We start from the raw sequence: 27,870 nt of genomic DNA on the forward strand, positions 1-27,870 counted from the left end.
ACCATCAGCCCCCCCGCTCACAGTAATGACCATCAGCCCCCCGCTCACAGTAAAAGGACCATCAGCCCCCCGCTCACAGTAATGACCATCAGCTCCCCCGCTCACAGTAAAAGGACCATCAGCCCCTCCACTCACAGTAAAAGGGCCATCAGCCCCCTGCTCACAGTAAAAGGACCATCAGCCCCCCCGCTCACAGTAAAAGGACCATCAGCCCCCCGCTCACAGTAAAAGGACCATCAGCCCCCTGCTCACAGTAAAAGGACCATCAGCCCCCCCGCTCACAGTAAAAGGACTATCAAAGGACCATCAGCCCCCCCGCTCACAGTAAAAGGACCATCAGCCCCCCGCTCACAGTAAAAGGACCATCTGCCCCCCGCTCACAGTAAAAGGACCATCTGCCCCCCGCTCACAGTAAAAGGACCATCTGCCCCCCGCTCACAGTAAAAGGACCATCAGCTCCCCCGCTCACAGTAAAAGGACCATCAGCCCCCCCGCTCACAGTAAAAGGACCATCAGCCCCCCAGCTCACAGTAAGGACCATCAGCCCCGCCGACAGTAAAATGACCATCAGCCCCCCCGACAGTAAAATGACCATCAACCCCCCGCTCACAGTAATGACCATCAGCCCCCCCGCTCACAGTAAAAGGACCATCAGCCCCCCACTCACAGTAAAAGGACCATCAGCCCCCCCGCTCACAGTAAAAGGACCATCAGCCCCCCCGCTCACAGTAAAAGGACCATCAGCCCCCCCGCTCACAGTAATGACCATCAGCCCCCCGCTCACAGTAAAAGGACCATCAGCCCCCCGCTCACAGTAATGACCATCAGCCCCCCGCTCACAGTAAAAGGACCATCAGCCCCTCCGCTCACAGTAAAAGGACCATCAGCCCCCTGCTCACAGTAAAAGGACCATCAGCCCCCCCGCTCACAGTAAAAGGACCATCAAAGGACCATCAGCCCCCCCGCTCACAGTAAAAGGACCATCAAAGGACCATCAGCCCCCCGCTCACAGTAAAAGGACCATCTGCCCCCCGCTCACAGTAATGACCATCAGCTCCCCCGCTCACAGTAAAAGGACCATCAGCCCCCCCGCTCACAGTAAAAGGACCATCAGCCCCCCAGCTCACAGTAAGGACCATCAGCCCCGCCGACAGTAAAATGACCATCAGCCCCCCCGACAGTAAAATGACCATCAACCCCCCGCTCACAGTAATGACCATCAGCCCCCCCGCTCACAGTAAAAGGACCATCAGCTCCCCCGCTCACAGTAAAAGGACCATCAGCCCCCCCGCTCACAGTAAAAGGACCATCAGCCCCCCCACTCACAGTAAAAGGACCATCAGCCCCCCAGCTCACAGTAATGACCATCAGCCCCCCAGCTCACAGTAATGACCATCAGCCCCCCAGCTCACAGTAATGACCATCAGCCCCCCGCTCACAGTAAGGACCATCATCCCCGCCGACAGTAAAATGACCATCAGCCCCCCGCTCACAGTAATGACCATCAGCCCCCCCGCTCACAGTAAAAGGACCATCAGCCCCCCGCTCACAGTAATGACCATCAGCCCCCCCCGCTCACAGTAAAAGGACCATCAGCCCCCCCGCTCACAGTAAAAGGACCATCAGCCCCCCCGCTCACAGTAAAAGGACTATCAGCCCCCCGATCACAGTAAAAGGACCATCAGCCCCCCGCTCACAGTAAGGACCATCAGCTCCCCCGCTCACAGTAAAAGGACCATCAGCCCCCCCGCTCACAGTAAAAGGACCATCAGCCCCCCCACTCACAGTAAAAGGACCATCAGCCCCCCAGCTCACAGTAATGACCATCAGCCCCCCCGCTCACAGTAAAATGACCATCAGCCCCCCCGCTCACAGTAAAAGGACCATCAGCCCCCCCGCTCACAGTAAAAGGACCATCAGCCCCCCCGCTCACAGTAAAAGGACCATCAGCCCCCCCGCTCACAGTAAAAGGACTATCAGCCCCCCGATCACAGTAAAAGGACCATCAGCCCCCCCGCTCACAGTAAGGACCATCAGCCCCCCGCTCACAGTAAAATGACCATCAGTCCCCCCCCGCTCACAGTAAAAGGACCATCAGCCCCCCCTCACAGTAAAAGGGCCATCAGCCCCCCCCCCCTCCTAGTAAAAAAGTGTGCTTACTCCTGGGGAAGGAATAAATAAGGAGGTATAATAGGAGAGGACTAGAACTCTCTGCATGTCCAGACTGTTATTATGGGATATCAGAGGACATTACAGGGAGGAATATAAGGGGTAAACTCCATCTCCCAGCATTCCCCTGGCTCCAGTTCTCACACAATTGCTGAAAAATCATATATGAAATACTTATCCTGCCCAAGTCCGCAGCGTTGGCTCCTCTCCCTCCGTCAGGCTCTTCTAGTGGGAAGTGGTGTGCGGTACTTGTAGCAAACGTGCCTGCGTCATGTCTACTACGAGGATAGTTGGAGTAAGCATCGGGGGCGGAGCTTGTAGCAGACGTGCGTGCGTTACGTCTGCTACAAGACTAGATGAAGTATGTGTCGGGGGCGGAGCTTGTAGCCGACGCGCTCGTCACGTCTGCTACAAGACTAGATGAAGTATGTGTCGGGGGCGGAGCTTGTAGCCGACGCGCTCGTCACGTCTGCTTCCAGAAAAAGCTGTTTTTGTTTGTTTTTTATAAATGCTTCATTTTGAACAATAATCATATGATAATTAAGTGCAAACATGAGAAGGCACACATATGGGCACAGGCCACCATAAAGTAGCATTGTGGAAAGTTTGAAAAACAGCATCAAGCAACTGAGAAAATGTACAAGAAAACTTGCCAGTTACACACCGTCACCGGTTGACATTTGCGGAAAACAAGAAGAATGGTCAGATGAGAAGGAAATAGAGAAAGGCAGAAAAGGATATAGGAAGGCAAGGAAGGGGGGAGGGGTAAGAGACCAGCATAGTGATCAAAAACCAGAATGAGTGGAGTTTAAGAGGCAACAATGGTCCTAAATTCCGGTGAGGACTAAAATCGAATCCAATGGTACCAGGTTTTAATGAATTTAGCATGGGTCCCTCTCATAGATGCAGTAAGATCCTCCATTCCCATGATCTCCTGAATTTTACCAAACCACAAGGAAATCTATGGAGGATGGGATTGTCTCCACAGCGCAGGAATGCACGCTCTAGCTGCAGTCACCAGATGGCGAACCACAGAACGCCTGTACATAGATAACGGAATGTCACACAGATGGAGCCGGAAGGCCGGTGAACATGGAAGGGGGAAGTCCGTGAATTTGGAGGAAATACGGCACACTTCTGACCACTAGTCAGATAAATTCGGGCACGCCCAAAAGTTGTGTAAAATTGTGCCCACATGTTCTCCACATCTCCAAACACAGCGGGGAGACCGCCGGTATCAAAGTGTGCAATCTGGAAGGTACTCTATACCAGCGTGACAAGATCTTAAATCCGGCTTCCTGGAATCTACTTGTTTATTTTCTTGCAGTGGCTGAGCAGAGTGTCGTGGCACCCCTGGACGGTTCACCCTGGTTGGAAACCACTGGCATAGAGTGAGAACGCACGCGAATCCCTGGGCACAGCGCTACTTTAAGCACGGTGCACGGGGGAGGCCTCGGATGTCAACGTCCATACTACGGAGTCTCTGGCCAGATTATAGGAAGCGTGGTATAAGTTTTGATATTTTTGGGGGTTCCCCGGGGATGGAACATCGTAGTTGACTATCTTATTATATCCTCAGAAAAAAAAAAAAAAAAAAAGTATACCGATGTATACAAGTCCGACTGAGGCCGAAAGGACACTCTTGGCTTCCGTTGGGCTAGTGAAGCCCTATGGACACGTTTAGCATGTAGGTTCTATGAAGAGCTGGTTGTCCCAAAGATTGCAAGTGATTATGTATACTACTGATAATCCATCACTTCTTAAAAAGGAAACACCTATTTAAGCTTCTGCTAACACTCCATCCCCCACAATGCACTGCAGCAGAGAATGATCTGTACAGACACTGGACCAGCACTACAATCACTGGCGTAGCTATAGGGGTCGCAGCGGTCGCAATTGCGACCGAGCCCCGAAGCCAGGGGGCCCACGGCCCCCCGCACCACATCAATAAAAAGTTACTATAGTAACTCGGGCCGCTGTTACTATAGTAACATACTTTACGTACCTTCCTGGTTCCGGATCGCAGCGGAGGTCCTGACGTCAAGCGCTGTGCGCAGCGCATGACGTCACAGCGCTATGCGCCGCGCACAGCGCATGACGTTACAGCACTATGCGCCGCGCACAGCATCGAGACGACAGAACTCCCGCCGCGGCCGAAGAGGAAGGTAAGGTTAGCCCTGACTGGCGGGGTCCGACTCCCGGGACCCGCCAATCAGCTGTTTTGAAGGGGCCGCAGCACTCGTACGAGAGCTGCTCCCCTTCATTCCGGTCACACTGTGAATCCGTGTCGGCGATTCACAGTGTGGGCGAGTAGTGAAATGAAGGGGAAGCAGCTCTCGTACGAGTGCTGCGGCCCCTTCAAAACAGCTGATTTGCGGGTCCCGGGAGACACATCAGCTATTGATGGCCTATCCTGAGGATAGCCCATCAATGTTTAGGGACTGTACAACCCCTAAGCCTACGATGTAGCAGGCTTAGAGGGCCCATGAGACAGGATCACAGATTGTGTGATCCTGTCTGCTGGGCCCTGTATCTAAGACAATCACATGGTATGCTTAGATACATGTCCCATGCGTGATCCTGTCTGCTGGGCCCTGTATCTAAGCCAATCACATGGTAGGCTTAGATACATGGCCCATGTGTGATCCTGTCTGCTGGACCCTGTATCTAAGCCTACGTTGTGGTAGGCTTAGATACAGGGTCCCACAGACAGTATCACACATGGGCCCTGTATCTAAGCCTAACACACGTGTTACTAATCATTTTTTGTGCGTTTTCTTACAGGTTCGGTCATTGGACTACGGCGGATTCCAGGACTACTTCGATTTTTTTTATTATCAATAAAATAGTTAATGAGGGCTGTGGGTTTTTTTTTTATTTCAATAAAATATTTTTTCTATGTCTTTGTGTTTTTTTTTTCAAACTATATTACTACCGCCTTAGTAATGGCCGCCGGCTGATTGACAGCATCCATTGCTAAGGCGGGGCTTAGTGTTAGCCGATGCAGAGGCTAACACTGACCCCCTTTATTACCCCGGTACCCACCGCCACCAGGGGTGCTGGGAAGAGCCGGGTACGATCCAGTACCTGACCATCTGTAGTGATGGTCGGCCACTGGGGTGGCCGCAGGTTGGTATTATCAGGAGGGGAAAGGCCAAAAACAGTGGCCCTTCCTACCCTGGTGATGCTAGGCTGCTGCTGCTTTATTGTATCTGACTGGTTATGAAAAATGGGGGGGGCCCCACGTCATTTAAAAAAAAAAAAATAATAATAATTGGCAAGAACGATGTGGGGTCCCCCCCAATTTTCATAACCAGCCAGACACAACACAACAGCTGCAGCAGGCAGCATTACCAGGGTGGGAAGGGTCACTGTTTTTGGCCTTCCCCAACCTAATACTACCAGCCTGCGGCCACCCCGATGCCTGCCCGTCACTACAGATGGTCTGGTACTGGTTCGTACTCGGCTCTTCCCAGTACTCCTGGTGGCGGTGGGTACCGGGGTAATAATGTGGGTTAGTGTAGCCTCTGCACCGGCTAACATTAAGCCCCGCCTTAGTAATGGAGGTTGTCAATCAGCCAGCGGCCATTACTAAGGCGGTGATAATAAAGTTTAAAAAGATACAAGCACATAGAAAAAATATTTTATTGAAATAAAAAAACACCACCCCCATTAACCATTTTATTGAGAATAAAAAAAACGCCGTCATTGAAGTCCTCGAATCCGAAGTCCAACAACCGAACCTGTAAAAAAAACAAACACACAAAAATAATCAGTAACACAAAGAAGCAAAATTATTATTCTTACCTATCCTGGGTCCAGCGCTGGAGACGCAATGTCAGCGAGCTGGGCCCTGTATCTAATCCAATCATGTGTGGTACTGTCTGCTGAGCCACTGTATCTAATCCTATCATGTGTGATACTGTCTGCTGAGCTGTGTATCTAATCCTATCCATAGTTTATAGGGTCGTAGTGCTATAGATATGCTATGCTGTCTCATATACACACATGTTTTTGGGCGGACACATATGTATTGGGGCTATTTCCCTGACATTTTAAGCTCTGAGGTTATGTTCACACGGCAGCCTCCGTTACTGCTGAAATTACGGAGCTGTTTTCAGGAGAAAACAGCACCGTAATTTCAGCCGTAATGGCATGTGCAGGCGTCTTTCGCTGCGTCCATTACGGACGTAATTGGAGCTGTTTTTCTATGGAGTCCATGGAAAACGGCTCCATTTACGTCTGAAGAAGGCACTTCTTTGACGCGGGCCTTTTGACAGCGGCGCGTAAAAAAAAAAATGACCGTCGGCACAGAACATCGTAAGGCCCATTCCAATGAATGGGCAGATGTTTGCCAACGCTTTTGAGCCGCATTTTCGGATGTAATTCAATGCTAAAACGCCCGAATTAAGTCCGTAAATAGGGTGTGTGAACCCAGCCTTAGTGACGCCCCCCGGCTGCTAGTGCTGCATTGTTGGGTCACTTAGGAGACCCAGCGATGCAGCTGAAAGCTGCGGACCGTCGGCCATGAGAAGTTTGCGGGGGGGGGCCCAGTAAGAATTTTTGCATCGGGGCCCATGAGCCTTTAGCTATGCCCCTGACTACAATGTAAACTTCTTCAGCCTGAAGCCTCCAGAAGTATGGAGAACACATTTTTGGATGTGACTGGAGTATGAGACCTCATGAAAGGCAAGTACTCGGTAAGTAAAACGAACCATAAATGATTAAAACGTATCTCCAACTATGAACATAATTCAGCTTTTAGGTCCAAAAATCTCTGCTGATTTATATTTTTATAGGGGTTGGAGCAGTTTTCCTGATATAGAGCTCCAATTCTCAGTTTCCCTTCACACAGCCATAGGTGGCTAGAATTCTATAATACAGAGGGGCCGCTGTGGATATAGTGTTTTTGGACTTTGCAAAGGCATTTGGCACTGTCCCTCATAGACGTCTAATGGGTAAATTAAGGACTATAGGTTTAGAAAATATAGTTTGTAATTGGATTGAGAATTGGCTCAAGAACCGTATCCAGAGAGTTGTGGTAAATGATTCCTACTCTGAATGGTCACCGGTTATAAGTGGTGTACCCCAGGGTTCAGTGCTGGGACCACTATTATTCAACTTATTTATTAATGATATGGAGGAAGGGATTAATAGCACTATTTCTATTTTTGCAGATGACACCAAGCTATGTAATATTGTTCAGTCTATGGAAGATGTTCGTGAATTGCAGGCAGATTTAAACAAACTAAGTGTTTGGGTATCCAGTTGGCAAATGAAGTTTAATGTAGATAAATGTAAAGTTATGCATCTGGGTACCTGCATGTATCATATGTCCTAGGGGGAGCTATACTGGGGGAGTCACTTGTTGAGAAGGATCTGGGTGTACTTGTAGATCATAAACTAAATAACAGCATGCAATGTCAATCAGCTGCTTCAAAGGCCAGCAGGATATTGTCGTGTATTAAAAGAGGCATGGACTCACGGGACAGGGATGTAATATTGCCACTTTACAAAGCATTAGTGAGGCCTCATCTAGAATATGCAGTTCAGTTCTGGGCTCCAGTTCATAGAAAGGATGCCCTGGAGTTGGAAAAAATACAAAGAGCAACGAAGCTAATTAGGGGCATGGAGAATCTAAGTTATGAGGAAAGATTAAAATAATTAAACCTATTTAGCCTTGAAAAAAAGACGACTAAGGGGGGACATGATTAACTTATATAAATATAATAATGGCACATACAAAAAATATGGTGAAATCCTGTTCCATGTAAAACCCCCTCAAAAAACAAGGGGGCACTCCCTCCGTCTGGAGAAAGAAAGGTTCAACCTGCAGAGGCGACAAGCCTTCTTTACTGTGAGAACTGTGAATCTATGGAATAGCCTACCGCAGGAGCTGTCACATCAGGGACAGTAGATGGCTTTAAAAAAGGCTTAGATAATTTCCTAGAACAAAAAAATATTAGCTCCTATGTGTAGAAATTTTTCACTTCCCCTTTCCTATCCCTTGGTTGAACTTGATGGACATGTGTCTTTTTTTCAACCGTACAAACTATAACATTTCTTTGCGCCTACATACAAGGCGATCACGCTGCATGCAGATTTATACAGCTCCAATTGAACTCCATATTAAATAGGTCATGCATAAGCTTCCCTAGTGGTGGCTGCAGGCAATTAGATTATTCACATATGTGCTGGAAGCTCTGTCTGCAATTCTGTCACTGCTATTCAAAACGATGGAAACCATGGCAGAATGCCAATAGACCACATTATAAGTCAATGGGATTGCCATATGACAGGTCCGGCACAGCGTCGTAACTTCCGTTATGAATTGAAGGCCCAACACAGAGGTGAATGGTGCCTAACTTCGTGGCTGTATGAAGGGAAGCAGGGGACTTGGAAGTCTGTAATAAAAAAAACAAAAAACAGAGCTCCAACCCCTATAAAGTAATCGTATTTAAGGGAATTAAATTGTTTTTTTTAGGTCAACCGACAAAATAACATTAAAGTTTGTCCCTTTCCTCACAATTGTCATATTGGGAATATCTATGGCCAGCTTAAATCAAAAGTTATTAAACGCAATTCCTAACCCGTAGAACAAAGGCGAAACTTGTCTTTCAGGATTCTTGAAAAGCTGGATGAACTAGTTTTAAATACCCTATTAGAGAATTCTGAGTTAGAGGGAGGTCGAAATTCAGAATTCTCCTCTATTATCCAGAGCGGAGAGCGGTTACAAGGTGGGTCTCATTCTGGAGGACCGGTCACATCCATGGATTACATGGACAGCCCATTGATTTTGATGTGAGCTGTGTAAGGATTCATTTTTCCTGTAGTGGTGCTGCAGGGGAAATTACTTGCGGCCAAGTTCACCCCATATTTTGCAGCCGATCATATATAGTTTATTTTCAGGGACACTTTCAACAAGAAAAAAAATAGTCCAATGTGGATAACCCCTTTAATTCATCATATTCCATCATGCGGGGTATCCGCTCTTATGATCTGGTCTTGCCCAGTCACCTGCTTCATGCATCATATAACACATCAAACTAGAACTACTAACATGACAGGGGAAACATGGGCAGTGGACACTGGGACCCTCTCCAAAGAGGATCTGTCACTCATCACTGTCCACAAAACAAAAAAAACAAAAAAATATACGACCCAGCATGTCCTGTCACCCCATCACAAATGCTGGCAGCACAACCATGTCGTCAGAAAATTATGCCCCGGCCTGTCTAGAAGGGAGCTCATTCATACACATGATTTACATCACCAGCCATTTTATAGACCCATTAGAAACAGGGGAGTAGCTAAAGGCTCACGGTCCCTAGCGCATAAGTCCTTCTAGGGCCCCCCGACAGTCTGCAGCATCAATGGGTCTCCTAAGTGACCCATCGATGAAGCACTAGCAGCCAGGGGCGTCACGAAGGTCTTAAGACATCAGGAGCAATAGCACCAAGATCAGTGTTCCCTATAAGGTGCGCGGCTGAGCACCTTCCACTGTCCACCCGCTTACTAAAGTTTAAAGCCTGCCTACGGTCACGGTCGTGAGCAGTGGCACCGCTAGCACCGGAGTGGGCTCCGGTGCTAGCGACAGCCACATTCACTTGTATGTGCCTCCTCAAGACGCAGATACAAATGAATACTATAGGCTGCAGGCCACGTTAGGTCTGCAGCCTATGATGCGCTGGAAAGACTCCCTGAGCAGGCTAGTGTGATTACGTCACATCAAGCCGGTCTGCGCGTATGTCCCGCCCAAGGGGCAGTGTAGCACTCAGTCCGTCGTGGGAGCGGGCCAAGATAGGTTCAATCTTTTGTTTTTTTGAGGGGGCTGTGTGGTAATATATATACAGGGTGGGAGATTGCGTGTGGTAATATACAGGGTGGATCGCTGTGTGGCAGCATATACAAGGAGGGGGGGGTGCCGCGTGGGACGCCATCTACGGGGGGCGTGCCGCGTGGGACGCCATCTACGGGGGGCGTGCCGCGTGGGACGCCATCTACGGGGGGGTGCCGGGTGGGACGCCATCTACGGGGGTGGGGGGTGTGCCGCGTGGGACGCCATCTACGGGGGGGGGTGCCGCCATCTACAGGGGGGGGTGCCGCGTGGGACGCCATCTACAGGGGGGGGGGTGCCGCGTGGGACGCCATCTACGGGGGGGGTGCCGCGTGGGACGCCATCTACGGGGGGGGGGTGCCGCTTGGGACGCCATCCACGGGGGGGGGGGGTGCCGCGTGGGACGCCATTTCCGGGGGGGGTGCCGCGTGGGACGCCATCTACGGGGGGGTTGCCGCGTGGGACGCCATCTACGGGGGGGGGGGGGTGCCGCGTGGGACGCCATCTACGGGGGGGGGGGTGCCGCGTGGGACGCCATCTACGGGGGGGGTGCCGCGTGGGACGCCATCTACGGGGGGGGGGGGTGCCGCGTAGGACGCCATCTACGGGGGGGGGGGGTGCCGCGTGGGACGGGGGGGGTGCCGCGTGGGACGCCATCTACGGGGGGGGGTGCCGCGTGGGACGCCATCTACGGGGGGGGTGCCGCGTGGGACGCCATCTACGGGGGGGGGTGCCGCGTGGGACGCCATCTACGGGGGGGGGGGTGCCGCGTGGGACGCCATCTACGGGGGGGGGGGGGGGTGCCGCGTGGGACGCCATCTACGGGGGGGGGGGGTGCCGCGTGGGACGCCATCTACGGGGGGGGGGGTGCCGCGTGGGACGCCATCTACGGGGGGGGTGCCGCGTGGGACGCCATCTACGGGGGGGGTGCCGCGTGGGACGCCATCTACGGGGGGGGTGCCGCGTGGGACGCCATCTACGGGGGGGGGTGCCGCGTGGGACGCCATCTACGGGGGGGGTGCCGCGTGGGACACCATCTACAGGGTGGGGTTCCGCGTGGGACGCCATCTACGGGGGGGGGGTGCAGCGTGGGACGCCATCTACAGGGGGGGGGTGCCGCGTGGGACGCCATCTACGGGGGGGGGCCGCGTGGGACGCCATCTACGGGGGGGGGGCCGCGTGGGACGCCATCTACGGGGGGGGGTGCCGCGTGGGACGCCATCTACAGGGGAGGGGTGCCGCGTGGGACGCCATCTACAGGGGAGGGGTGCCGCGTGGGACGCCATCTACAGGGGAGGGGTGCCGCGTGGGACGCCATCTACAGGGGAGGGGTGCCGCGTGGGACGCCATCTACAGGGGAGGGGTGCCGCGTGGGACGCCATCTACAGGGGAGGGGTGCCGCGTGGATCTGCATGGGGGGGGTGCCGCGTGGGACGCCATCTACGGGGGAGGGGTGCCGCGTGGGACGCCATCTGCAGGGGAGGGGTGCCGCGTGGGACGCCATCTGCAGGGGAGGGGTGCCGCGTGGGACGCCATCTACAGGGGAGGGGAGTCCCGCGTGGGACACCATCTACAGGGTGGGGGGAGTCCCGCGTGGGACGCCATCTACAGGAAGCCTCCACTATAGCACATGAATGCAGCAACTCTGGAGGAAAACTTTAATATTAATGTAGTTCGGCTCGGTTCAGATCTGCACTCGTATTTCATTACTTCAAAGGGACAGAATAACGGAGATAACGAAATCACCGGTTCTGTCAAATGATGCACACAGGCGGCACCTGACGGAAGTCACTGACTTTAATGGGTTTGGTCAGGATTCCATCATGGTTTCTGTCATTTTGCCGGACAAAATAGTGCCTCATAATGCCCTATTGTATCTGGCAAATACGGCGGACTCTGCAACGAATGCTCCTAACCGACCCTCCGACACAGATGAGTACAGAGCCTTAGGTGCCCCGTTACCAGGCCTTGAAATGACAGACTGCTGCGCCTTATGGCCAAACCAACACCGTGTAGAGGACGGGAAGTGGCTCAGCACTACTACAGTCATGACCTTCCCCAGCACAGATGGTCAGATTAAAGGATTCTCCACTTTAGATATAGATTTCCTTTACAAATCGAGTGAAACAAGATTTCTGCTTGGCGGATGGAAAATTCAAAGAGCAATAAACGTATATAACAAACGGGGGGAGATATAATAAGCGGCTGAATGGCAAACCTGTTAAGCTACGCCATTGGAGTAATGGTGGTAGAGAGGAATCGTCGCATCGCTGGCCAGCTGACATGAAGTATTGAATAGCTAAATGGCTTTTTGTGGTAACATTTTACAAGTTTACCTATTGAGCTACAGCTGCAGTCAAGAGGAATACTTGAAGTTGTATACAGCTCCGTGCACTAATGGGGATTTAAATTAGAAAAATTTTCAACAAAAAGTGCAGCCATATATTTCTTATACCCCCCCCCCCTTTCCCAGAAACCTATAGAACGAAGAAAAATAAATTTTTGGCATAAATTGGCCTAAAATGCAGCAAGTGCCCTGGCATCGGAGAGATGCAGACGGGTCCATAATTTCAGAATGGTTACATTAACTATACCGGATCCAATCATTTGGGATAACCATTTATCCATCTTGACTATCTAATATCCACCTGTATTAGATAGTCAAGATGGATAAATGGTCAAACTGTAATGACTCAAAATATTTAGGGTCATTTTAGATTTTTTTTCCCCTAAACACAGAAAATTCATACATGTGCTCAAGGGTGAAACCTATCCTACCTATCATATGTAAGAGAAACAGGTAACGAACCCTGCAGCTGTCTGAGAAGGACTAGGGTGCCCATACAACGCAGTGCATCAGCTGTGACCACACTGCTTTTACAGGTTGAGCACATGGTTTCAATGCGCTTCACCAGTACAGGCTGCGAAACTGAAAAACACGGCATGTCTCCTTTAATAAGTTCGGAAATTTGCTAATGCATTACTTATGTTTTATTTGATCGAGTTATACTCTGTATTATACTCTAGTTATACCTGCTGGTTCTTATTAGTTGCCATTGGAGACAGTCAGAAAGCTTATTGACACCCAGCTCTTCGCTCAGCTTCTATATCGTAGGGGGGCAATATATCTTCAGATGCGTGTACAACGCCTGGTGTACGATCACACTTCCCAGAACACAAATGAAAACAGTAAGCTCTGTGCAAACACACAAGCAGGGAATGCTGGGAGATTTCAACGCCGAGAACTCCATAATTCGGAATACAGCTCTGAAGTATAATACATAAAACTTGAATGGTAAAATAGATCCCTCAGATATTAAGAATGGGGCCCTTACAGGGCAGTGTGAACGCAGAATTCAGGTTGTGGAATCACACAGGGATATACTGCTTCAGTCTGAGATTGTCAAGTCATTAAATGCTTAGAGCATAGAAAGCAGGGAGATTACAACTCTGAGGACGAAATAAAACCAACACTGAACCTATAACTGAAAATCGGCCATCAATCACTATACCCAGGTAATCTGTGATCTGCTACGTGTCGGACCGTTTCATCTGAAATTGATCTAACACACACGCACACCCCATCAGCTCCCACCATGGTCAGATGACAGCTGTATATTGCCGATTGTGCAGGGGAGAGGGTGAAGGGTTCATTTATAAGTGACCTTCCAGACAGAGGATTTTTCCATGACTTTACACCCTACCTGGGAATCTGTAGTCCAAACTACCTATTATACATTAAATGACAGTGGTGAGCAGAGGAAGGAGGTCAGTCACATAAGGAGACACCCATTCGCTATGCTGGGCTTTGTCCTACATTTTAAAGAGACTATAAGAAAAAAGGAGGGAAAAAAAGCTATAATTTAAACATACAATGCCGTGGTTACACTAGGTGACCACTAGATGTCAGTCCAATAATTCCTAAAGGCAGGGCTAGGAGAACCAGTCATAATAAAAGGAGGATCAACCAAAGTACTTGCAAATTTACTCAATATTTGGGTCACATGATGTACACTCCTACTGACATCTTAAGAGTAGACACCCTACTCGCACGTCCACACCCTACCTCGCACGTCGACTTCAATACGGATGCCATACATCATAAATGTGAGGGTGTAGTGCTAGAACCGGGCTGGACAGGAATGGTAGAAATCTCCTAATATTCATTGCTGTAGATAAGATATGTCCATATTTACCTATGAAGTCACTCAGGGCGGTTGCCAATATTTAGAATGCTGGTGTGATCCCAGGTGACGTCATGGTAAATATGACAAGTGTGCTTAGTCAATGACTCAAGTTATACAGCAAGCGCACGCAAGGCAAAGACATGAACACGAAAGTCATAATGTAGCCTGTACAAAACCATGGATATCATGGCCCAGGTGATCCTATGACCTTCCCACACTTCAGGTCTTCTCCAGAGCTGCCCCTAATCTCTGGTACACTCTTCATTGCCCCATTAGAGTCCATCACAGAAGCGTATCTGTGCGTGCCTGCCGGCAGTTATGGACAGGTTTATGGTAACCTGCAGGTGCCGAGCTCAGACACATCCTGCGACAATTCAAAAAACTCTTGTATGATCAAATTGTACATCTGACACTTACAACATGAAGTCTTGCTCCCAGCAGGGCTGGTCACCTCTCACCGTCACCGTCGTGCTCTTCACATTTTGGACTTTTAAAGTCACATAAGTATTGAATTTATCTATAGTATAGAAGACAGAAAAAATACATAAAGTTACATCGATACAACGTGAAGTATGAAGAAACAATCCAGTTAACAGTACTCCTACTAAATTTGCTTAAAGGGGTTTTTCATTCAAAGGGTCTCTTGAGGATAAGCGAATAGTGAAGGTACCACTGCTGGTAACCACAAAGTGATTAGCTATTTTTAACAGGGAAAGCACCTAAATAAAACATTACACACCGAAATCATTGTTGTCAATGCCCCACCCTTTCTTACATTACTAAAAGTAATATGACCAAGCTTACGTTACCTATCTATGCAACACTATACGTGAACTACACGGAATAGAAACACATTCCTAGAAAAAAAAGATCCTTTACCACAGGGGATTAGGGAAGATTATTAATTTATTATACTTTTCCAACCGTTTCGGGTGTAGGTTGAGTGATCCTTTAAATTTTGTACTTATTGTTAAAAGGAGTCCTCGAAAAGAAGAAGCTGACCACAGGTAGTTTTAATATTGGGTATAGCTATTATCTGTAGGGAAACCTGGCAGCAGGTGTACAATTCTCCTTCAGCGCCACCACAGGTGAAATGATGCATTACACAGTTCTCAATAAAAACAATGGAGTGTCCATGTAATTCATGGGCATGCTGGATCCTCCAGAGTGAGAGACATGCTTTGTAGCTGCACTCTGACTTGGGTTCCCCCATTAAGGATTCTCATATTAGCCAGAGCAAAGTTTTCTAAAAGAGTATATGAAAATGGGTTTTCTAATCCAGACAATTCTTTTAAGACTATGGCCGCTTAGAACATCCAAGTCCATTTATCCTATTATGGTATATAGACATTATAGGAAACATCGGTGCACCCACGTATGGCATGCTCAAACACTGACTCTTATGGGCATCGTGTAATGCAGAGAAACAAGAATGCACGAGGAGCCTCCCCCAGCAGCCAGACAACTAATGATCAGCTCACTATAGGGGGCCCTTGTCGTATATGGACAAACCCTTTAAGGCAGAGGATAGAAGGTTACTTTGAACAATGATCCATGAGGATCAGGGTATGTCTTCTGTATTGCACTATCATCCCTTTTTTCATAGTGGTGGAGCCTTTGAATGAATTTACAATCCTCTACCTGTAAGTGAGCGCTGGGAGGCATTTCATGGTCACACTCAGTGTTTTCACTGCATGTATAATTAAATACACGGTCAATACTGATGCCAAGAATGTAGCAGAGAAACAGCTTGTCAGTTATTGCTGGGTGTGGAAAGTGATTACTTAGGAGCGTAGGTGACATCTGGAAGCCACGTCTCGTATAGCGTACTGCTGGCCTTCAGATGACCCAGCACCAGACCTCAGGTCAGGGTGAATGCCCCATGGAGTATGTCCCCTCAACTGCTAATGGTACTGTATTGAGGTGTGCCAGCTCAGGTTTGCCACCATTCCCCTTTTCCATGAATGTACACAGGGATCCCCATCTCTTTGTTGTAACGGGACAGTGGGCTCTGTCGTGTAGTGCCCAGAGGGCAGGGCGGAGGGAGATAAACAAGCCCCGGCCCTCGTGGCCCAGAATAGCCACAGAAAAAAAACAAAAAACTTATGATAGATCAGTGACACATACACACGGCGAATACGTTTTTTGCCTTTTCCACATCAACGGTTTTTAAACGGGTTAAAAAAAAGTGGCAAAATAGTCACCGTAAAATGCATAATATTTTTTTAAAGACAATGGTCATTTTCGGACGCAGATTACTGGTGTATACGTGCAGTTTCTAAGAAATTTGTATCTGTTATGCCTAGAAAATTGTGCCAAATATATGATCCACAAACGTTAGGAAAATTCTGCACAAATCTAGACCATACTGATAGATCTTCCCCCTGGTTTTCAACTAAAGGGAGTTGGCAAAAAGATCACCTACAGTTCACCTCTCTGGAAACTTGGTCCAAAGACAGGGTGACCGTGCGGTATGTCACTCCCTCCTCCCACTGACGGGGGCACCATCACAATCCTCCGGTAATGGCCTGACAGGCTGAAAGCCTCAGGGCAGGCCGGCGTGACCAGGGGGTACAGGGAGGAAAGGGTTAACAGTCTAGAAAGTGGAGTAGGAGGGGTGGCTTTAAGGGGCGAGCGGGGGAATTGAGAACCATTACCAGGCAGACCGCTTAGAAATTTGTCTGTCCCACTGTCTGCTTTGAACTTACCTGATGGATGCGCTGATGGTGCAGCTTCGGGCTGCGGTTGCTGAGCAGGGGATGGCGTGGCTGGAGGAAGAACTTGGACGGACCGGTCCGGGTGAGAGGTCGTCTGAGGGGTCTGTGGCTACTGGGTCTGGCGACTTGCCGGGGCCTTCTGCTCCGGCGACACCCTCCTGCTCCGACCTGCGCTCCACCGCGAAACCGGCGGTAACGTCATCTCCCTTCCGGCGGCGTTCTCATTGGGCTCGTCCACGGGTCAGGCGCAGGATTAGGAGCCCCTCTCGGGACCCTTCAGGCCGGGCTCCCCAGTCCCGATGACTAGGGTTGCAGAGTCCGGTCTGAGAGGAATCCTAGGAACCGGCCTGGCCCTGCGGAGATGGGGGGGGGGTCAGCTCTCTTGCCTCTGGTACCGCCCTCAGTTTCCTGTCGACCCATTCATGGAGCTGCGGCAGGCCGGTCTGACGATACTCCAGTCTGGAGGATGTCCCTGGATCTGCGCAAAGGCTGCAATCAGCGGTGACGCAGCGTGGCGGTCGGCACTCCGCTGATGATCGCGTGCTTCCTGGAGGACGGGCGGAGCGGCCCCGGTCAGCGGTCCGTGAGGTTGCTGCAAGGGGCCGCGGCTGTCGTGCGGAAGATGCTTATTTGGGTCGGGGTGAGGCTGACTACATGGATGATGGGGATGGTCATCAGGAGGGATCCTTCACCCTGGCTGGTGGGGACACAGCACCTGCGCAGCCCGGTGAGTCCAAATCTCCTTCATGTTCCTTTCCGGCTATATTAAGGTCCTATGGGGTAAGGGGTGGTTCACTGGGTGGGACAGCAGAGGAGTTGGTTGCTTGTGGTGTGTTGCAGGGTCAGGGGTGAAGCGCAGGAATTGCTGGGATGTGTAAGGGAACTTCTTGCGCGCTGCGATGGCTGTTTGTTGCAAGCTTCTTCGACGGTTCTGGCGTGGGCGCCGCCGGCGGTAGGGCCTGTTGGAAGTGAGTGGTCAGCCCTCGGGGGCAGGGGCTCTTCTCAGGGATGCAGGGGTGACTGTCTCGTTTCAGACTGATAAGGATGTAGGCAGGGGTACGGTTGGACAATAAGGAAAAGGGGGAGGTGTATGTCTGTTTTGAGGGCCCTTTGGGGGCTCATTTTAAAGCAGGAAGTTATCCTAGGGACCCCCCTAGGAACTCATCCTAGGGGGGGTTGTCTGTTAATGTTGGTATTGCTCCGGAGCTTTGCTCTGTATTATATACCTCTTTCGATGCGGCGGTTGCGTGGGTACGTCATTGTGCCAGGGGGGCGTTGATGGCAAAAATGGATATCAAGTCAGTCTTTCAGCTGTTGGGAGTGTTATTAGAACGGGGCTTATTTTGGCGACCGGTGCCTACCAATGGGCTGTTCGATTTCCTGTGCTTACTTTGAGGCCTTCAGCTCCTTCCCGGAGTGGGTGGTTTGTGACGCTGCGGGTGTCCGGTCGGTTATTCATTTTCTTGGACGACTTCCTGTGCGTTGGCCCCGCGGGTTCGTCGGTGTGTTCTACTCTACTATACACGGTGGAGTGGGTAGCAGCTCATTTTGGTGTCCCGCTGGCACCTGAAAAAACATAGGGCCCTCGGAATTGCTTAGTTTTTCTGGGGATCACCATTGATTCTGTTAACATTGAGTGCCGTCTTCCTGTTGACAAGTTGGAGTCCCTGCGGGTTGATATTGGGAGAGCGAGACACTTGCGGAAGATAGTGCTCAAGGAGGTACAATCCCTTCTAAGCAAACTTAATTTTGCTTGTCGGATTATGCCCATGGGCAGGGTGTTCTGTAGGTTGGCGGGGGCGACGGCAGGCGTTCGGGCTCCACATCATTATGTTAGGTTGACCAGGGAGCACAGAGAGGATTTGGCTGTTTAGTTGGGAGCGGTTCACTGACGTTTCTCGTAGTGTCAGGTTCGGCACCTATTGTAAGTGACAATGGTGTGCGGCATGGTGGCCGGCAGACTGGGTCAAACTTTGGTGAGGAACCTTGCTCTCCTGGAACTTTTCTCTATTTTAGTGGCTGTGGTGATTTGGGGTGAGCGGATCCGGGATAGCAAAGTGCGCTTCCATTGTGATCATATGGGGGTGGTATTGCCCATTAATAATCTATCGGCGTCTTCTCCTCCGGTGGTGCGATTGTTGCGTCAGTTGGTGTTGCGCTGCTTATCCCTTAATGCGTGGATCATTGCGGTACATGTGCCCGAGGTGCAGAATGACATCGCAGATTCTCTCGCCTACAATGGGAATGGTTCCGTCAGCTGGCTCCAGAAGCGGAATTGGAAGGGATCGCCTGCCCGGACCGAATTGGGGGCTGGTTTACGAGCAGCAGGAGGATTAATATGGTCTTTTCTAGCGCCTGGTACGTGGTCGGCGTAAGATGCGTCGTGGAGGGACTGCAAGGCATGGTTAGGAGGGCTGTCAGGGGTAGAGGAGGATGGCGAACGTGTAGTGGCTTTGCTGGGGTTTGAGTGACGGGTCTCGGTGACGGGGTGGTCAGTGTCCAAGGTAACTCGTTTTAGGCCAGCTCTAGCCTTTGGCTTTAAAATTCGAGGTCTTCGAGATGTCACAAAATATTTCTTGGTGGTCCAGGCCCTGATGGGCGTCATCTGTTTTCTCTCTTGATGTTGGAACAGTTATGAGAGGTGTTGCTTGGAATTTGTTTCTCCGAGTTTGAAGTCACTTTGTATAGATTGGCCTTTTCGTGGGCGTTTTTTGGGGCCCTGCAGGTGGGGGAACTGGTGGCGCCTAGTACTAGTAGGGCAGGAGTGTTGCAGGCGGCGGATGTGCGGTTATTTGACGGGACGGTCGAGTTCTGGATTAGGCACTCAAAAACGGATCAAGGGGGTAGGGGAAAACGGGTGGTGTTGGGGGCGGTTCCTGGGGCACATATGTGCCCGGTTTCTTGGTTTTCTTGCTATAGTGCTGTTAGGAGGGGTGCTGGGAGGCAGCTTTTGTGTCACGCGGATGGTTCCTTTTGCTCCTCACGCCTTCCGTATTGGGGCTGCTACTGAGGGGTTAGGGCTAGAGGTAATAAAATGGATAGGTCGCTGGGAGTCCAGGCGTTTTCAGTCTTATGTCCGTCCTCAGTTTGTGTGATTGTACAAGTTTGTTTTTACTGCTGTTTTGGTGTGCCTAAATATTTGTGTCCGCCCCCCCCCCTTTAAATGTTTTCCTTTCTTCTCATTGTAGATCGCGCCCCTCGGTTGGTGTGGATACTAGGGCACTCATACGTGCACTGGGGGGCTGATGTCCGCCCAAATGGGCGACAATTGGGTTTTCTGAGATCTGCTGCCATAATTCATTGGTTGGGCTCTAGAGGTATGGTTTGGAATCGGGTTCCCCCTGACTTCCATAGTTATGCCCAAATATACAGGGCGCCGGATGTATTGGGTCTACATGTAGAGGGTAATGACCTGGGAATGCACCACTTCCGGGACTTAATTAGGGATATAAAAGTACGATTTGCGCCGTCTCTGGTCCCGTTTTCCCGGGGTGATCGTAGCGTGGTCCGAAATGGTCTCTCGTAGAGTATGGAGGCATGCTCGTTCCGTGACGTGCTTCAACAAGGCTCGTGGAAAAGTTAACAGGGCTGTCTCAAGTTTCGTGGTTAAGAGTGGCGGCGTCTTCGTCCATCATTATGATTCTGAAGATGCCCTGGGAAATGTCTGGCTGGGGGATGGGGTTCATCTGAACGCTGTCGGCATTGACCTTTGGGCCCTGCGGATACAGGAGGGGATAGAGCGGGCCATGTCGATTGGTGGGGGCTCTCATACTTAAAGGTGTTCTAAGTATGTTCGGGTGGCGGATCGGGGGTCCTTGGAGTTGGTGGTAAATTGGTGTGTGGGGGGGGTAGCTAAAAGGACTCCTTTCTCATTGTTTTATTTATACATAATAGTTATTTTATATAGGTTTTGGTAATAAATGGCTGCTGTGGCCAATTTATCCAACCTAATGTCGGTGTTTTCTGGTGGGGTAAGTTGGGGGTCACAAGGGGGCCATAGTAACGGCAATAGGATATTAAACATATTGACTGGACGAGCTCTGGAATCCCATGGTCACGTATTAGCCGTAGTCACAGCAAAAGTCTGGAGGACTACAGACATCCACTGAAATCAATGAAGATCTGTAGCTTTAATGGGCCTGTACCATTCTTCATTTTCCGCAGACAGAATGAGAATTACATTGCAGATGGCAGCAGCTGATAACATCGCTGAAGAAAATGCAATTTCAACAGAGACTGAAACCTTGGAAACCCTTACAGGAGCGGTCTCATTAAAAAGGGTTGTCTCTGACGAGACCCCAAGCAAACAGCGGATTTGTGCCAAGGGAAGTTGGCATCAGCAGGCGTTGCAGGGGAAATTTAGTATTACATGTAAATACATGGACGGGCTTCTTAGCTGCTCAGGCTCAAAAAGAGGGGGTCCCGAGTGGGGGACCTCAGTCTATGATTTCCATATGCCCTAATGGGTCATCTAGACATTGTCCTAGCGGGACAACACATTAAAAGAAAATAGACTTGACGCATTCCTGGCGAAAATATGTTAGACTGAAGGTTTGTATGGGTGTGTCAACGTACACCCGACAGTCACTCGCCAGTCTAATTTATATATATTTTGCAAGGATTGCGTCACGTACTGTTTAGCAGAAGAGGAATCCGATATGCTCTACTGTACGAATGACAGGCCAGTGTGATCACAGCCATCATATTACAACAAATCATACATGTGACAAGTGAAAAAGGGGGACATCTGTGCCATGCATGATAACAGGACTAAGTAGACATGACAGCGCTGTGCTGTCAGGACCTCCTCCAGGAAACCCCAGAGACCACAGAAGAAGCATAGTAACAGATGACAAGCAGGTTTTACTTTCACGCCATCCTCTGCACTGAAGGACTCCATACCTGGGAATGAACCAGAACACTGCTCATCCTGATCACTCTGTTCCAAGAAGAGAATGCAAGAACTAAATTAAAGACAGACACACGTGTATTGAGAAGATATGCTGTTAAGATACGGGCATCCATTGGCTTGAATAAGGGCAGGTGATGGCAGCATAGTCAATACACAAAAAAAACATTAGTAGCGCTATAATAGAGCAGAGGCATAAATGTAGTTTCCAATGGAAAGCAAACCGGTCAACTGTAGTAAAACGGACGCAAAAAACACTTGTGGGTTTAGCAGCGTAGTAAAGCGGCACTAGAACGGCCACCTCCAGATGTGGTCATGGTACAGTGGTCAATGAAAGGGTTAACAGCGGTAAAGAAGCAGGATAAGACTGGGGATTATGGCAGAAGGACACAGATCTATGGAGAACGCCAGTGAAGAGCTTCTTATCCCGTGTCTACAGGCTCCGCAGCAGACATCTTGGATGTGGAGAACTTTTCTGACTTATTATCTAAGACAATGCACGGACCAGCTCATCAGCTCCCAACGAATGAATCACAAGACGTCAGTCGTCCTACACCCTCCCCCACTGACCGGTATCTACGTAAATAATTACATTCTTTGTTCAAGTTTCAGGGATTAAGGATTGCCGAATCCTTTTAGTTTAAACGACGAGAGTAAAAATTGCAGTGAGTGGGTTAATCCTAAATAACTGATGTTTAACAATTCTATATCATTTGATTATATAGCCATCGAGGTCTATCGGTAAATCATACATACCTACGTTCGACCACTAGGGGGAGCGGCAACAGAGAGACAGGACTATTACATAGGAAATCCCAGTGATGCATCACCTTGAATTCCCTTCATTATGAACAGTGAGATAATCGTGTCAGTAAGATCTCAGGGGTCTCACTTCCCCGCCGTATAAACAAAAACGGACACCTGATCATTTCAGAATCGGCCATCAAAAAAATTCCTGCAGCGCTTACACTTGGCGTTGAAAGGGTTAGGGCCAGGGCTAACTTTGGACTTCAAGAACGCATACATTTTTTCCATTTCACCCCTTCTTGTCAGAGTGCTCATGAGTTTACTACTTTTCATGCCTCTATTTTTTTATGCAGGGATGGAAAAAGATGCCACAATAGATCATGTTTTTTACTCTTATACAAGGGTGGTTAATGCTCGGTTAACAAAACCACAACATATAGACAGACAGGTCGCTCAATGGAGACCAATAGTGCCCAACAGACCTTGCTGTCATTCAATGGGGTCCGTCAAGCCCCGACAAATTGTCAGCCGTATTGACGGAGACTGATTATCTGTGAACGAGCCCCTAAAGCCGAGCATGGACATAAAAAAGCATTGGCGGACAGATATCGTCTAATTCAACTCCACCATAAACATGTCCAATTGGGTCGGTCAAATAAGAATTGTTATTTTTTAGGGCTGGAGCAGGAGGATAAGTGGGACACATCTGACATCAATGATCCTTTCTAAGCCATTGTAGCTAGTATATGGGCTAGAAGAGACCTGCACACTGTTCCCCTGAAAGCTGGCAATCTAAAAAGCCTAAATAAGCCATACAGCAGCCGTATACACAGCGCTACTCATTCCCCTGCAAGCGGGCAATCGAAAAAGCCTAAATAAGCCATACAGCAGCCGTATACACAGCATCTAGATAGTGTCTATGACAGAGAAAGGTGTTAATGTCAGCACTCCTGATAGCCTAAGTTAGAGAATGGGTTAAAGAGATCCAGTTTTAGAAAAACAGGGCTAATTTTTTCCCAAAAACAGCACCCCACATGTCCACAGGTTGTGTTTGGTATTGCAGCTCAGCCCCATTCACTTCAAATCAAGCGAAGCTGCAACACCAGACACAGCATTCTGACAGGTGCGGCGCTGTTTTTGGAAGACCGCAGCCAAACTTTTTTAATCCTGGACAACCCCTTTTATGTCCGCATCCATCCCAGAGAATGTTGGGAATCCTGGAAGTGTAGGGCAGTAAAGGGGTTAATGTGTGGACCGCTGTGGGTCCCTCCATGCACTGATGATAGAGAGGAGCGCAGGGCAGTGATGAAACCCGATTACCCGATCACTAAGGGGAGAGTTCGGAGTCCCAGCAAGACTGCCAACGCAGCAAGTGTCTGGCACCGCTTATCTCAGAGTAAATATCTATCCCACATAAGGTGAATCTGGCCATAGTTTATAATCCTGGAGTTGGTAAAAAAAAAAAAAAAAAAAAAAAGGGGTCATTTTTTCCAGACCTGGGTCAGTATTTTCTACCTGGGTTTTGACAATTTTATTTTTCAGCAGTAAACCAGATGTAATGGCGAAAAAAAGTGTCATATTATAGATAACATGCAGACATAAGAGATCTCTTACCTGGCGGACCCTGGAGTTTGGCCTTTTTAACTGCAAAACAATAAAAATAAAATGTTAAAAATGAGTCCACTACACATCGTGGGGGATTGATCAATGGACATACGTCAGTATTATGGAGTAAAAAAGCAAATGGTGAACTATTTATGCAACAAAAAAAAAATGCGAGGGGCTTAGCATAAGGGGGTGGGGAGCCCAGCGGACCAACAAATTCTCTATAAACGCCAGAATCGGTCATGCATTTTACTCCAGCGCTCTTTATATGAAGACTGGCGTATAATTAAAGTCCCCCGTTATGGTAGAAACACATGTAGCGGCCTCTGTACATCAGAAATGCGGTTTTACTGCAAATCAGCATGGTTTACAAATGACAGCGCCCGTGTGGCTTTATACAGCCTCGCAGGAGGGGGGGGGGGGTGATACATTCGTCTGCACCGTTACTGGACCCAGTGTCACTCAGGACACGTACAGATCATAGTCCCCATTCTAACGTCACTTCTGTTATAACTTTCTTTATTTCCTCCCTCATTACTGCTATGTCCCCATGCACACGACCGTATGTCGATCTGCAATTACGGACCGTAATTGCGATACGGTTCCATTCATTTCCATAGCCAACGGAAACCCTCCCATATATTTAGGGGAAGGTGTCCAGGCCGTAGAAAGCCTCCGAATAAAAGATAGGACATGTCCTATTTTTTGATTTTACGGACCGTGCTCCCATACTTTATATTGGGGGCACGGCCCGCAAATGTGGGTGAGTGTCCGCGGGCGGCCGTGCCTGTAATCATGGACCGTCACTCTGCTACGGCCATGTGCAGGGGGCCTAACAGATGACAGATTATTAAATATCCTGGATTATTGGACAGACATCCAAAATAAATAGGGTAGAGAACCTTCAGCAAGAAGCCGCTTACCAATGATCAGATCGTCCAGCAGAGGGAAAGCTTTGTGCTTGCGGTTTCATGGCTTACAGTAAACTTGTTGCAAAAAAAAAAAAAAAAAGTGTTTTTTTTTTTTTTGCATGATCTCGCAAAGATAGCGGCAAAAAAAAAAAAAATATAAGGTCACAAAACCAGCATGTTCGCAAATATATATCCCTAACCCCTTATGGATTAAGCCAATTTTTTCTATTCTTGCCTCCCCGCATTCTGTCAGTCATACATATATCCTCACTATTTGAGGCCTTGTTTTTTGCAGGAGGGAGTTGCAGATTTTTTTTGCATCATTTTGGGGTACTTGTAAGTAAGAGTTTAAAATATTTAATAAAATGGTGAAACGCATAAGAAAACACTCAAAAATTACGCCATTTGCCTTAAATGATATGATAACGTTATTGTGCTGGTTATCACAAGTATGAGGATACAATATATGTATTGGTTTATTAATTTTCTGGACTTATAATTCAAGTCAATATTTTTTGGGGACTTTGTTTCAAGTTTATAGTTCCATTAGGGGACTTTACAATTATATATTCCCACTGAGTTTGCCGTTTACGTCAGAAGGATATTCCAATGTATATCTCTGCTGAATTCCACTGTATAGGCATCCATTGACCATAGGCTTCCATGTTTTATAGCAAAAAACAAAACACACTTTTGCGGGATGCCACATAGTAGACCTTTTTCAACTATATGGAAAATCACAGCGACATAAAATCAGCACCACAAAGGCCAAAAGGGACACTAAGCCTCTGTCGGGTGAACCGGGGCCTACCGCTAGGTTTGGCGTATGCGCCGGGAACCTTCCTAGCGTATACATGGTTCCCAAATGGTAAATTGGTTATTCATTTCTTCAATGAACCAGAACAGTAGATAAAAAGCTTATATCAAGGTGGATATATCAACGGTCAACGTTTCACCTCATCTGGATGGAACTGGCATGGCCACCACACCTCAATACATTCTTGTGACATTCCTGCATTTGCGCAGGAGGAAGGTTCCTCAGGAAATACTGGTGTGGGCAGGAGCCTCATGACAACAATCCTAAGTGACAGGATCAAATATTTCGTAGATAATGTATACGTAGCAAAGGTGTAAACATTATTGGTAATATGGGATCATGTTCGGATGCGTTTATAGATATGGGTATTGGGCATGAGAATATACATGTATTACAGCAACAATCCGTATATCCGTGGTGGTGTATCCCAGGTCTGGTGTTGTGATGGAATATGGGGTGAGCGGATTTATTATCACCCATAAAACCAGTTCCTTTGTAACATCAGACTTGTTGGTGGTCGCTTGGGGACAAGTCCTAAATGTCAGAATAAAAAGGATGACCTATTCCATCAGAATAATGCGTGATAATGATATTTCTTCAGAAAAGCGCAGGAAATCAGTCCAAATCCGCAGCAATAATCAACATGCTGCGGCACGGAAATTACGCACCGCAGTTGAATTTCTGGACTGAATTTTTCCGCAGCGTGTGCATGACATTTGTTCAATCACACCCACTTTGCTGCTACTGTATTCTGCTTCGGATTTTCCATCCGCAATTCCAGGAAGAAAATATACAGCAAATCCGTTGTGTGGACAAGCCCTTAGGAGGCATAGAATTGTTAACCGTGTGATCAAAGACTTTTGGATGTCATGAATAATAAAGTTGTTGACTGGCGCTAATTGTTGCAGGTCCAAATCCTTATTCACCAGAAATAGCTGTAGTTATCCATAGGACTACAAACATCTATAAGCTCAGGTAACCTACACCAAGCGGTCAGGACAGACATGACAGACCCAGCGGCGTTCCTTATTGAAAGGGAGCACTCACTTTGACAGTCCAGCAATCGTGCTAAAGGGGTTAAGTGCCTGGGATGGGAGTTCTCTCTGATACCAATCATTGCCGTGGGAGAGTGGCTCTCCATCACAGCTGTGCTTACCATCACATACACGGGAATGCAGCAATATACACTGCTCCACATGTACATGTATACAAAGATGCTGGAAGGGTTAACCGTAGAAAAGTCAGTTGTGTGAGCAGAACTAGGTATAAGACTTCTCTCACTATTATCATGGGTTCTGTTTTTACTGGCTCCACCATAACTAATAGGATAGATCCATTTTTATTTTTTTAATGTTACGCAGATCCTGTCGGATAGAGACATGATGTGATCCCGCGGTGGTCATTGGAAACGCTAGATTAACGTGACGGAAGACATGAAGAGGAGGATACGGCTCCAGACATCATAACGAAGACAAAGCACTTATTACAGAGGACAATATTTATAATGAGCAGTGCCCATGAAGTAATGATGCAGAGGAGGACCGGAGACCACGTCGTAGAAGAGGAGTAGAAGTGAAAACAATGGCACCCACAAAATCATTTGAAGGTGGATCTCTGAGATTTAGTAAAGAAATGAACACTAGAGGTGAACTGAATACGATCCACAGTGTTAAAATTCAGTCACAAAGTGGATTCTGGGGGCAACCTCATCCTGGGGGGGGGGGTCTATGGAAGGCTTTTCAACGGCGTTCATCTGGTAATCTATTAAACTCTTAAAGGCAAGGTGTCGCGATTTATTTTTATATAATATTGCTTTTAGTATGTCATTAAAATACATTTTATTTATTTGTGTTTTTGAGTTGTACTTTTACTTTCTTTACTTCACTCTGGGGGCTGCCATTTTTTTTTTCATCTCTGTATGTGTCGATTAACGACACATACAGAGATGGAATACGGCAGCTATAGTGCATA

General features: G+C 48.5%; 1 protein-coding gene across 6 annotated transcripts in view; it reads right to left on the minus strand.

Moving 5' to 3' along the window:
- The window catches only part of UNC13B (unc-13 homolog B), a 352,877-nt gene that overhangs the window by 267,697 nt on the left and 57,310 nt on the right, over nt 1–27,870 (minus strand). For 5 of the 6 annotated variants that reach the window (XM_075839917.1, XM_075839926.1, XM_075839936.1 and 2 more), the window contains exons 3-4: nt 24,181–24,210; nt 14,611–14,710 (exon numbers count right to left, since the gene is read on the minus strand). In XM_075839917.1, coding sequence (XP_075696032.1) covers nt 14,611–14,710; nt 24,181–24,210 — 130 coding nt within the window. Of the gene's footprint in view, nt 1–14,610; nt 14,711–24,180; nt 24,211–27,870 lie in introns of those variants that run through there. The other variant, XM_075839943.1, reaches the window with a different exon arrangement.

Source organism: Rhinoderma darwinii, chromosome 1 (genome assembly GCF_050947455.1).
Source record: "Rhinoderma darwinii isolate aRhiDar2 chromosome 1, aRhiDar2.hap1, whole genome shotgun sequence".
NCBI lineage: Eukaryota > Metazoa > Chordata > Amphibia > Anura > Rhinodermatidae > Rhinoderma > Rhinoderma darwinii.